The sequence below is a fragment of the Elgaria multicarinata genome, chromosome 14, assembly GCF_023053635.1.
Source record: "Elgaria multicarinata webbii isolate HBS135686 ecotype San Diego chromosome 14, rElgMul1.1.pri, whole genome shotgun sequence".
In the NCBI taxonomy this organism is placed as follows: domain Eukaryota; kingdom Metazoa; phylum Chordata; class Lepidosauria; order Squamata; family Anguidae; genus Elgaria; species Elgaria multicarinata.
In genome coordinates, this window is record NC_086184.1 from 8,797,115 (window position 1) to 8,810,811 (window position 13,697).

Consider the following 13,697-nt stretch of genomic DNA (forward strand, 5'->3'; position numbering starts at 1 on the left):
GTAGCTAAGCTGGGAGAGAATTAGATGGAAGACCTGGTTCAATGTCAGGCTTTGGCCAAATTGCCTGGCTTTAGTAGCCGTCTTCCGATGTCCCTATTAAAGGATTAGACAAAGTTGTGGATGATAGGTCTACCAAGGACTATTAGGCACAATGGTTTTATAGAACCACTATGTTCAAAGATAGCATGCCACTAACTGCTAGTTAATGAAGGAAAATTGAAGAGAAAGACTAGAATCATAGAATTGTAGAGTTGGGAGGAGCCTATAAGGTCATCGAGTCCAACCCACCTTAAAGCATCCCTGACAGATGGCTGTCCAGCTGCCTCTTGAATGCCTCTAGTGTGGGAGAGCCCACAACCTCCCTAGGTAACTGGTTCCATCGTCGTACTGCTCTAACAGTCAGGAAGTTTTGCCTGATGTCCAGCCGGAATCTGGCTTCCTGTAACTTCAGCCCGTTATTCCGTGTCCTGCACTCTGGGATGATCAAGAAGAGATCCTGGCCCTTCTCTGGGTGGCAACCCTTTAAGTATTTGAAGAGTGCTATCATGTGCTATCATGCTATCACTAGTGCCTCAATGTCCTACTTGTGGGCTTCCCAGAGGCATCTGTTTGGCCATTTTAGGAAGACGTCCAGTAGACTAGATGAACCTTTGGTCTGATCCACTATGCCTCTCCTTATGCTGTTACAGGCTGACATTTAAACGTTAACACTGGGTCCCATTGTTGTACATGGGGCTAAATGTGGGTCCCAGCTTCATAAAGACTGGAAGCTACTGGCACAGAGGGTGCAGACTATGAAGCTGTGTTGGGAGAGGTCCATTGTTTCTTATGGCCCATAATCCCAGCATTTGTTGGGCCTGTCCCACCAACCCCAGGCCTAAACAAATCGCCATCGAGTGAGCGGTTGTGCGAATCTATTCCATAGAAGAGAAGGAACAGCAAAAGACACTGGTGGGTGGGGGATATATCAAAGAAAGCTCGTAACAATGCATCTAAGGGGAAACATACCTCACTTGTTCAAAGGCCATAACATTTCACTCCCTTGTTAAAAACTGGGAGCTAATGGGTTCCACATTTTAATGCCAGTCTAGTGAGAGGCATGTTACTTTTTGGCTTGTGAACTGAAGATTACATGCTCCAAAAGCATTTTATCAATATATCTTAAATGGTGTCTGCAGGGTTTCTGCTCTTTAAAAGAACCCTAAAATGTGTGTGTGTGTGTGTGTGTGTGTGTGTGTGTGTGTGTGTGTGTGTGTGTGTGTGTGTTTAAAAAAAAATTTGCACATGGGTATCTCAGAAGTAAGAAAGAAGAAGAAGAAGCAGGAAATGGAAAGACTTTTCCAACACATGATCTGAAAATACCGGTCAGTCTTCTTTAATTCTCCAGCCAGTCATCCGGCTACATCCTACATAAGGAAAGCATTAAGAGATCAGAAGACAAAGAAAGGGGAAGAGAAGAAAGGAAAGGAAAAACACACACACACACACACCATGAAGCTCATACTGGACACTTTTACTGATTGAAGGAACAAAAATCATGTAGCTCTTGCTGTATCTCTGACAGCTAATATTAAAGGTCACCTCACTCGCCGGGCAGATAAAAGCAGTCACGTGACTGGGCGCTGCCAAAGAGCATGCAAAACATTTCATGCTTAATTTTTTAACATGTCCATTATCCCAGAAGAAAATTTAACGCGCCCGCAGCAGCCGGAGGCCCCCTGCTACAGATTTTCAGCAATCTACAAATCACAGCCCTTCTTTTCCAGGGAGCCAAGATGGCCTCGTCACTCAAGTGGCAACGGCAAACCACACACCGGTGAGGCAATCTCACCGGAGAAACAAGTGGACCCTTCAGTTCTACATTGTGAGATAGTAATGTTTCACTCAAGGAAGACATCGGTATACTAGCTATGATTTCCTGGGCGGCTTAGTAAAGATGATGTCTACCACCAATATGACCACTTTATATGGCAGGCTGTTCACGGCTTCCTTCCTACATTTGAGGAGGAATTCCATGGCTCAGCTTTGAGCTGTTTTTGCTCCCTGTGACATCTAGTTCCATGCTGCATTACACTTCTATTGTGAGTTGCTTTCTTGTTCTTAACATTTTAAATGGTTTCATCTCTCGGTGCCAAGCCAGCCTAGGAAGTCTTGTTCTCAAGGTGGCTTAGAAATACTGTTCATCAATAACAGAAACATAGGGCGTTGGCTTGGTCCATTGAATCCAGGATTGTGTATACCAGGCAAGTTGAGCCTCAGGCCTGTGGGCCAAACCTAACTTTCTGGGAGTTCCAATCCAACCCTCAGGGGTTCTCTAGATGACCACATGCCCTTTCTCATGTCACCAAGTGGTTTCCACTCCCCCATCGTTTGGTAGTTTCTCCTAAGGCTTAATAAGAGTTTTATGCTGAAATACACAGCTGTTTTTTTGGAATTTTAGCCCTCTACCCGCCCAACTTTTGCCTTCGTGCCTGCCTAGCACTGAAAGTGGCCTCCGAGATCTTCTCCAAAACTGAATTTAGGCCTTGGAATAAAAGGGGTTGATCATCTCTGGTCTACACTGATTGGTAGCAAATCAGGCACGTGTCGTTTCTAACCCTACCTGGGATTGAATCTGGGGCCTTTGATGTGCAAAGCATGTGTTCCACCACTGAGTTATAGGCCTTCTCTTGACTGACATAATAGCATCTGAAACTTTAGTACTTTAACCCAAAGCGAAAGAAGAGTTTCAGTCTATTTTGACAAAGAAATAGAAAGGGAGAGGGGGAAAGTTATTTCCTTCCTGTATCGGGGACCATTTAAAAAAAAAAAAAAGATGCTACTTTGTATGCATCTTTCGGCCACATGTCAATACAAGAAAGTTGACATGCCTATAATGTAGGAACTCCTGCTGTAGCTGTTCAAACTAAGTAGGAGATTCCTTTTTATGTCTTTCATCTCACTCAATATGTTCCAACTTAGCTTGACTGAACTTACCCCAGTCTTCCCATGTGTTTCACATTTGACCAGAGTGTTGTCGAAGAGAGACTTAGCATATTTTTCCGTTTCTTCAATAACACTCCTTCTCGGTACCAGTTTGGATTATGTATGTGTGTCATTATCAGGGCTAGGTTTTCTTTTCTTATTAAGAAGCGTGGGACCGTATGACCGAGAGGGCCAGGAGGTTATCAAGCCCAAACCACACAGTTATGAATCAAGATCCTCCCCACAACACATAAACAGATTAACCCATAATTCAGAATTCAGTGCATCCCTTTCAGATACAAGAAAGGAACATGACCCAGTGACGAGGTGAACAATTAAGGCCATGTCAACACAAAGAGCAGACTGCAAGATCAAAGCTCTTCCTGGACTGTACCATTTGAGACTGCAGGTGGGGGAACCCCAGGAGTGAATGCCCCCGAACCCCCATGATGGGTGTGCATTCAGTTTTAGAAATGAATGAAAAACGAATCGAATGTGCCCACATTTGTTTTACATTAACACACATGTAAAAACAAAAGCAAGCATGAAAAATGAATGTAAGTGCATTTTCACATTTGCTTTCATTTTTTTCCAGCTTTGTCGTTGTCCAACTGGTCTGAAATTTGGCAGCCCTGACACCCTGGGGCCAGGTGGTCCTAGAATGCCTGAAAATATCATGCCTTTGGGTGGAAAACACTGAAGTTACAATTAGAAGGAGAGTAGGTGGGTTTTCCATTGGAAGCACTATGGGGTTTATAGGATGATCCACTTTTTAATTGCCTCTAAAATAGTGACTTTTTGTCCCAGCTGCCTGAAACTGAGATCTGATGCCCTGGGTGAGTAGTGGAATGCCTGCAATGTTCATTACCTTTTGGATCAACAAAACAAAAGGCAAAATTACCGGCAGAAAGATGACCGGATGGGTCTCCAATGAAATCAGTGGAAAAACCAAAACAAAGGTAAAACTAAAACAAGGGGGAATTAAAACAAAAACGAAACAAAAATGTTCAGCTGTGCAACATCCAGAAACTGAACAGCTGTGAAATTTCAAAGGCAAGTGGCTTGTCCACTATTTCTTATCTTCACATTGCGGAAGCCCTGGTGAGTCCCGGGTTATCTCAAACACACGTTCGTAAAACTAACTCATTCATTTCTTAAACCAGCTCATTCAGATTTTCTGCAGTAATTTTCTCCTCTCCAGCCTAAGCAGAGAACCGGGGAATTATACATATATATATATTTGTTGTTGTTTATTCGTTCAGTCGTTTCCGACTCTTCGTGACTTCATGGGCCAGCCCACACCAGAGCTTTCTGTCGGCCGTCGCCACCCCTAGCTCCCCCAAGGTCAAGTCTGTCACCTCCAGAATATCCTCCCTCCATCTTGCCCTTGGTCGGCCCCTCTTCCTTTTGCCTTCCACTTTCCCTAGCATCAGCCTCTTCTCCAGGGTGTCCTGTCTTCTCATTATGTGGCCAAAGTACTTCAGTTTTGCCTTTAATACCATTCCCTCAAGTGAGCAGTCTGGCTTTATTTCCTGGAGTATGGACTGGTTTGATCTTCTTGCGGTCCAAGGCACTCTCAGCATTTTCCTCCAACACCACAGTTCAAAAGCATCTATCTTCCTTCGCTCAGCTTTCCTTATGGTCCAGCTCTCGCAGCCATAGGTTACTACGGGGAATAACAAAATGGCACAATCCTACACATTTAGCCAGAAACGTCCTACAACTCTGAGCATGCATCATCCAGTATAGTTGACTGGGGCACATGCTGGGAGTTGTAGGATGTTTTTCTGTCTATACAAGCATAGTATTGTGCCCTTAAAACACACACACAAGAAAAAACAATCAAGTTGCTAAATCACGTTTCCCAACGTATGTAGTAGTAATCCTTTTAAGCATTACCAGTTCGTGGAACCCATCTTCCTCCGGCGTCAGATAGGGGAGGCAGCTCTCTCCGAGTTCATCCAGGAGCTTCTGTTTCTACAGATGCAAAATTAACATTTTACAATGAGCTGAGCTGCAAGATATCTGAAATCATACGTAACACTATGCCAAGGATGGGCGACTTGTGGCCATCAAGCTGTGTTGACGCACAGCTCCCACCATCCCTCACTGTTGATTATGCTGGCTAGGACATTAACTCTTCTTTTGACGCAGAAACTTTTAAAACAGGTCATCTCATCTCCTAGACCAGTTTTCCCCCAACCAGGAGCCCTGCAGGTGTGTTGGGAGTACAATTCCTATTATCCCCAGCCAGCAGGGCCGCTTAGAATAGACCCGCTAAAATTAGGAAGGGTAGATCCGCCGAAATGAAGGAGACTTAAGTTAGGCTTCCTGACTGTTAGAGCAGTACGACAATGGAACCAGTTACCTAGGGATGTTGTGACCTCTACCACACTAGATGCCTCCAAGAGGCAGCTGGACAGCTATCTCTCAGGGATGCTTTAAGGTGGATTCCTGCACTTAGCAGGGGGTTGGACTAGATGGCCTTATAGACCCATTCCAACTCTACTATTCTATGATTGGTGTGGCAAAGTTGTCCCATTGCTTTTAATAGGTCTTCTCTAAGAACGACTGCTTGCGGTTGGATCCTAGGCATGTTTACTCAGAGGTTCCATTGTGTTCAATGGGGTGTACTGTCAGGTAAACATGTGTACATAGGTTTGCAGCCTATGGCAATGTGTTGCTTTTCAAGATCCTTCAAACCTTGAAGGAAAACACACAAACACAATAATCTCTTGTTATGCAAAAGAGCAAAGAAACACAAAACCAAAACCTCCATTTTCTGATGAAGGATCCAACGCAATTCTCCCCAGCTTACATCTCTGGGTTCGTTTCATGTTCTTCTGCTTATCTTTATTTTCTGTGTCATGTTACAGGGCTAATGGGTTTTTAAACTTTTTACTATACTCAAGGAAACGGAATTTCTCAGGTTGAAGAATTTGCTTTGAAAACCCATACTTTGGCCTACGTGTTCTTTTCATACACCCTCCACCAACTCCGGCCACCAGAGTGAAAGAAAAACATTATCCCGAAAGCCACCATTCCTCCGCTTGGCCTTTGCCTCATGCAGATTGAGAATTACATGCTCAAAGAAAGCTTATCTGTTGTCATTTACATACCAACCAGACTTTGTCTTCAGTGGGGGAACACAACATACCACTGGAATTCAACCAGAACAACACAAATGCTTGTATATGGGAATAGAAATACCGAATAAGGCGACAATAAAGCAATTCCAGAAACTGGTGCTGAGATTCTATTCCTCTGCCTTGTGCCAGTTGTATTACAGGGTTCCTCATAGGTGTTGGGACCTCAGTTCAATTTAGAAAAAGTTCTTGGGGGCCACTTGCCAGTGGTGGGAGGGGCCAGAGGCAAAGGGAAACAAAAGAAGAAGGGAAACAAAAAAACAGGATTTTTAGTTTAAAGCTTTGGCTACTGGTGATTCAGCATTAGAAGCATTTCAACCTAGCAATGTGATTACCAATTGTAGTAACTTTCTGCAGGAGCTGAGCTTGCCAGTTCACAGCAAAAACTAGATTAAAAAGTTTGCAAGCATAGCAGCAAGAAAAAAGCTATGTAAATATAGTCTTGTCTTAAAACAAGGTAATATGAAGCATCTTGATATATCTTTGCAGTACATATGTGAATTGTTTTTATACCAGTTTATCCGTCATGGCTTCTCCCAATGAATCCTGGGAATTCTTAGTTTTGCAAGAATGCTAGGAATTGTCTCTTAGATATTTCTCACACTTTACAAAGAGCTATAGTTCCCAGGGTTCCCCTGGGCAGAAGGGATGGCTACAGGCAGCACAAGCTGCAGGGAAGGAAAGCCCACTGGGTCCAAAGGGACTTACATCCAAGTAAGTGTGCAGAAAGATTGCATTCTGATTCTGTAGTATAGGAATGTATTGTCTTGCTCTGCACCTGCGTGAGTATTAAGGTCTGTAGGAGAGGCATTATTGAGGACACGATTATCCAGAGTCCCATTTGTTAGGCACACATGAAACGGCTTTCTCCTACGTTGCCCTTCAACCGTGGAATGCATTCCCTCAAGAACTACGAATGGCCCCCAAGACACACATTTCCAATTTAGCCTTTCAACATGTGCAGTTTTCATATTGTAATATGTCTACTGTATTTAATGTTTTTATTTTTGTTTTAAAGCCTTATTGTTTAAAATTGATAAATTTTTATCATCACATTTATATGTTGTCACATTTATATCCCACCTTTTTTCTCTTGCAAGGAACTCAAGTTGGCTTACATGGTTCTCTTCCTTTCCATTTTAACCCCACAACAACCCTGTAGGGAAGGGAGGGCTGAGAACCCACAACTGGCCCAAAGTCACCCAGTGAGCTTCATGGCTGAGTGGGGACTAGAACCTAGATCTCCCGAGTGCCAGTCCAACACTCAACTGTTACACCACACTGGCTCCTAGTGTTTTATAAGCAGATAAAGTGGTATATAAACGTTAATAAACATTAAAAAATGCAGCAGTGGTTAATTTTGCAAGAGCGCTAGGAAGAGTGCTGTTCCCAGACTATGGAATGGCCTGCTGGAGGAGACTCATCAACTTAACAGTCTTTTAGCATTTAAGAAAGCTATAAAGACTGATCTCTTCCGGCAGGCCTATCCAGGGGGATTTTAGGATGTTTTTAGGATGTTTTAACAATGTATACTATGTTTTTAATCAGTATTTTATACTTACTGTTGTTTCCCGCCTCGATCCAAAGGGAGAGGCGGGTAAGAAATAAATTATTATTATCTTGGTCCGTTTGTTTTTTTGCTTTCATAGAATTATAGAATTGTATGGGGCCTATAATAAGGCCATTGAGTCCAACCCCTTGCTCAATGCAGGAATCCACCTTAAAGCATCCCTGACAGATGGCTGTCCAGCTGCCTCTTGAAGGCTTCCAGGGTAGGAGAGCCCACAACCTCCTTAGGAAATTGGTTCCATTGTCATACTGCTCTAACTGTCAGGACGTTTTTCCTGATGTCCAGGTGGAATCTGGCTTCCTATACCTTGAGCCCATTATTCCATGCCCTGGACTATGGGATGATTGAGAATAGATCTTGGCCATCCTCTGTGACAACCTTTCAAGTATTTGAAGAATGCTAGCATGTCTCCCCTCAGTCTTATCTTCTCAAGAATAAACATGGCCAGTTCTTTTAGTCTCTCCTCATAGGGGCTTTGTTTCCAGACCCCTGATCATCCCCGCTTTAGATATATGTTTTAGAACAGCTGTTCTCAACCTGTGGGTCGGGACCCCTTTGGGGGTCGAACGACCCTTTCACAGGGGTCGCCTAAGACCATTGGAAAACACATATTTCCGATGGTCTTAGGAAACTGTATTGACTGAACTATGACATGTATCATCTTTGGTATTAAAGCTATTGTTATGTATTATTTTCATTAGCAAACCATCCCATGACAATGGATCGTGTAGAGAAGAACGAAAATAATTTTATGGTTGGGGGTCACCACAACATGAGGAACTGTATTAAAGGGTCGCGGCGTTAGGAAGGTTGAGAACCACTGTTTTAGAATAAGATGCAACGAGAAGCCAACTAGCATCTGCCTTGTGGGTTTTTTTCTGCTTTAGTTTCATAACAGGTCAACGAGAGGTTGGGAGTTCAAGGACCGAGGTAGAGAAACAGCATGTCACAATCATCCTTTCCCCCTTCTCATTTTCCCATTTTCAAATGCAGTTTGGGCCAGCTCAAACCAACAGCTCGGCTATTCTTTTCGTATCAAGTCCAAGTAGCAGTGATTCATCCATTCCATACTTCCTTAACATAGGGTGACCATATGAAAAGGAGGACAGGGTTCCTGTATCTTTAACAGTTGCACAGAAAGGGGAATTTCAGCATGTGTCATTTGTATATATGGGGAACCTGGGGAAATTCCCTCTTCATCACAACAGTTAAAGCTGCAGATGAGCTGCCCTCTTTTAAATCTGGTCACTCTAGTAGAGCTCCTGTACCTTTAACTGTCGTGATGAAGAAGGAATTTCATCAAGTTCTCCATATATAGAAATGACACCTGCTGAAATTCCCTTTTCTATGCAACTGTTAAAGATACAGGAGCTCTCTCCTCCTTTTCATACGGTCACACTACTTAACAGCAGCTCACTGATCCTAAGTGGACTGACAACCACAGCATTAAAATTTATAAAATAGATGTGTAGCTTGATCTCTCTGAGTTTACAGTTTACAGTCTTCTTTGGGGACACATTATAATACTGACATAGAGTCACTGGTGAAACCAAGTGGAATGCAACTTTCGATTAAGTTGGCAGGCGAGACATTAGCGCGCTGTGCGATTCCCAATCTGCGATACGTATTTAAAACAAAGCTACGTTGCAGGGAAAGAAGATATATTAACAATATTTATGGCATTAAACTCACTGAAACGATTAGTCTGGTTTTTGCTAAGTTTGGAACGGAGCTTAGCAAAAGTCATTGGAAAAAAAGAGAGAGGCTATTTCCATGTTTGTACTATAAAAGGATGTTGAGCTGGTAGAGAGAATATATTTCAAATGCACGGGGCAGCATACTGACAATTTCTTTGTCAAATGTTAAGCTCTTGGCAAAAGCACGCAGCATTAAAATGCACTCTGGAGTGGGAGGTAGTACCAGCTCACATTTGATTGTCAGATCTGACTAAGCGGGCGCTCTCCTGCTTGATGTGCAGACAAATACGCACACAGCTGGGTGGTATAACACACAGCTCTTCTCAGACACAGGGAGCTGTCACACACGTGTCAAATGCATCAAGCTACTTGCAAATTCCTCCAAAACAAAACGAAAGGGGGTGGGGAATAAAAGGAAAAGAAGAAGCCAGAAAATAATAATAAAAAAGGCTAGCTTTGCCAACTGTATGTGTGCGGGTGCGGGTGCGGGTGCAAGTGTTGCGCTGGCAGAAATCTCAACAGGTAAAAAGCTTACAGGAGTGGAAACTTTTTCCAAGAGAGACATAAGCAAGCCTACTCAGTGCAGGCATTGAGGGCCCATACAGACTGGGTTATGGATAGATTTAAGGGCATTTGCGGTGTCAGGAGGAGCTGAAGAGAGGGGAACAAGAACACAAGAAGGAACAAGTAAGGCTGTAGCAACTGGGAAGTCAAGCAATATGGACTGAGTTGTGTGTATGTGAGTGTATGGATGAGCCTGCATGAGAGTTTGACTGGGTAGCCCTACAAACAATCTGCAAACAGAACCCATGGTTTGTTGTTGGGTTGTTCACAAACCATGGTTTGTTGGCGAGGCTGGGTTCACGTGACACAACAACCTATGGTTCAACAACGATCCATGTTTCAATGACAACCTACTTTCAACCTTGAGTGTGGGATGTCATATTGTGTGAACCCAGCCAGTGTATGCAAGCAAGGCATATGAAAACATGCATTAATCGCCATACGCTGGAGTGCAGCCCACAAAAATTAAGTCTAGGTGAATCGGCAATTGCAGGTTCCCCAGTGCCACTCCCCCAGGCGGAATTGCTATGGGGTGAGAAACTAGAAATGTGCGTGCATTTCACTCTAAGGGCATGTGAATGCTTCTCTTTCTTCCCTCCTTCTAACTGTCTGCCCAACACAGATGTGAGATATACCAGTTTCGGCGTGCCAACGTTTGAAATGGATGAGCTCTCTCCTCACCTGTGTAAACAATGCCATAATCAAAAGCCAAAAAAAAGTAATAAAGAGTGGTGCAAGACTTCCTCCAAATGGAGCAATGCCTTGGCCCATCTCAGTCTCAGCACAGATGTTTACGGGAAAACAATACAAATAATATTTTTCACCTTCTTTGGGCAGGAGGCGGTGACGGTTTGTTGGCAGGTACATACAAAGCAAAGTTGTTAGGGAGAAACAACGGAAGCTATCCTATACTATCAGTCAGTCATCCGTCTAGTCCCTTATTGGCTACACCTTCTCCAACCTGGTGTCTCCCATATGTTTTGGACTACATCTCCCAGAAGTCTCATCCAGCATGACCAATAGCCAGGAATTCTGGAAATCGGCCCTTTAGAAGATTGCTATCCCAATCTCTCATTGGCTGCACTGTCCAGGTAAACATCCCACAAGATGCTTGTACCACTCAAGAGGTGAGATATCTCCCAACCAATCAGGGATACAATAAAATCTGTGTTTTTTCGTTCAGGACTCCAGGACTCAAAGTGATGGAGACACACACTCTAGCTCACAGGAGCAGTTCTGTACATCCTAAAATGCCTGCAGTTTTCAATTTCTAGATTAAACCTTAAATGAAGCATGGCTGCCATCACCCTTAAATCACTGAATACCCTAAATCACCCAACTGCCTTTTTGCGGTCGACACAAAGAAAACATAGCACAGGTATCATGTTACCAAATCATAGTCTCCATGGTTGATTGAAAAGGTGAAGCGTCTCGAGAATCTGATGAATATTAAGCAAATATTTTTCAGAGGGAGATGTTGTACGTGCGTTTTATTTATCTTCGCACCAGAAAGCCCCCCAAAGTTAACAAGCCTGCATTCTGCCCTGATGGCTTCTTGGCACAACTAACCAATTGCCATAATGAACCTCATGTGTAATTTTGTCAGTTTGTGTTTGATGTTGTTGCGGTGTGTGTACTTTGCGTCTCTGCCGTTTACCCTCTCCGTTCTGTAACTATTGAAAATGAACTTGCACTGGCTTGTCTGATGGAAAGTCAATCATGCTAATAGCAGAATGACTGTTCTGCATATTGAGATTCACCCAAGCTTGCAAGCTAAATGCATCACCAGTTGACGCTTCTTACAATGGTCTATAAATACCAATCGAGCTACTAACTTGCTTTCAGTTCAAACTTAAAACAAAATTTTTAAAAACTCAAAACAAAACAATTATACCTACCAGTCTTGAGCTTTATCAATTCTGATGTTTGGTCTCTCACACACACTTTTTTTTCCTCATTTTTTTAAAATCCCTTACACTGAACCAAATTTTTGGTCCATCCATAAGTACGCAACATACTAAATCAGATCAAAAGCCTATCTAGGCCAGTATTAGAGGCCAACCAATTGCCTGTGAAGAGCCCACAAGTAGGACATAAATGCAATAGCACCTCCTGCCATGTTCTACACCAACCAAAGTATACTGCCCCTGATTGCTGTTGTTTATTCGTTCAGTCGCTTCTGACTCTTCGTGACTTCATGGACCAGCCCACAGGAAAGCTGAGCGAAGGAAGATAGATGCTTTTGAACTGTGGTGTTGGAAGAAAATGCTGAGAGTGCCTTGGATTGCAAGAAGATCAAACCAGTCCATACTCCAGGAAATAAAGCCAGACTGCTCACTTGAGGGAATGGTATTAAAGGCAAAACTGAAGTACTTTGGCCACATAATGAGAAGACAGGACACCCTGGAGAAGAGGCTGATGCTAGGGAAAGTGGAAGGCAAAAGGAAGAGGGGCCGACCAAGGGCAAGATGGAGGGATGATATTCTGGAGGTGACAGACTGCCCCTGATACTGGGGATAATATATCACTAGTTGACACTGATAACCTTACCTTCTATGAATTGCACTCAGGTGCAGGGGTGGTAAATGAGACCTGAGACTAGATACCAAGATCTATCTGTCTCTTGTGGTGGGTGGTTGTGGTAGGGTTCCAAGTATGAACAGACTTCATTTCTTCCACCGTTAAGTTTCACTATTTCTCTTTCTGCCCCGGTGATCAGCGGCAGCTTCATGAATAGGAAAAAGAACCCAGCATCCTCACATCCTTTAATTTTTTATTAGATTTTTTTTTTCAAGGGGGCAGGGGGTGGAGACCTTGGGAGGTGCTGTTGTAAGTTCTCATAGGTGCTGCACTGTGGAACACTGGCCTAGCCTTTATGGTCGAAATCTAAGGCCTGCTATATCAGGAGCACCTCTCCCGATATGAACGTACCCATAAACTACATTCAGCATTTAAGGTCATCCTCCGGGTGCCTCCTTCAAGGGAAGCTTGGAAGGTGGCAACAAGGAAGAGGGCCTTTTCGGTGGTGCCCCCCCCCCCCATTATAGTTATCTCCCTTAAAATGCCTGCCAGGTGCCAACATTGTTGTCTTTTTGACACCTTTCTCTTTTCTCAGGAATTTGGCAGCATATGATTACTTAATCAAGTCCTGGTTCTGTCTTTTCGTTGATTGCTTAAAGTTGCTTTGAGATATATCTCCGTGTATATTGTCGATTTGCATATTTTTTATGTAAATGTTTTTTAATGGTATCTTTAATGGTTTTTAATCTTTGTAAACTGCCCAGAGAGCTTTGGCTATGGGGTAGTATAAAATTTTTTATTATTATTATTATTATTATTATTATTATTATTATTATTATCATCATCATCAACAACAACAACAACAGGATGTAAGGGCTCAGGATGGGGTGACTGGATATTGTGCCCACGTGATACCATTAGACACAATTGGAGAACGGTGAAAGCCTGTCTCATGGCCCACCTGTGGCCCATTAACTGTGCCTGCCTGATTCCTGCCTGTTTGTACAGCCTGCAAAGTATATGGGTTCTGCTGATCTATAGATATTTTCCTTCCCCTGTGTCAAATCACTGCCTCTAATGGTGAACCCATGTGGTGAGTGTCAACAGAAATTCAGCCAAAGAAAAAACAAGAAGCGTTCTCCTTCACCAATCAGCATGCTTAGGAAAACCTTGAGATTTGCAGAAGTACCTCCAAAGGCAGGGGCGACGGGACTCCTAAGTAGGCAACCCCCATTC

At 43.3% G+C, this 13,697-nt stretch overlaps 1 protein-coding gene across 3 annotated transcripts in view; it reads right to left on the reverse strand.

Moving 5' to 3' along the window:
• Positions 1–13,697, reverse strand: part of FTO (FTO alpha-ketoglutarate dependent dioxygenase) — a 277,406-nt gene that overhangs the window by 226,212 nt on the left and 37,497 nt on the right. For all 3 annotated transcript variants that reach the window (XM_063141167.1, XM_063141168.1, XM_063141169.1), the window contains exon 2: positions 4,864–4,941. In XM_063141167.1, the coding sequence (XP_062997237.1) occupies positions 4,864–4,941 (78 nt within the window). The remainder of the gene's footprint in view (positions 1–4,863; positions 4,942–13,697) is intronic.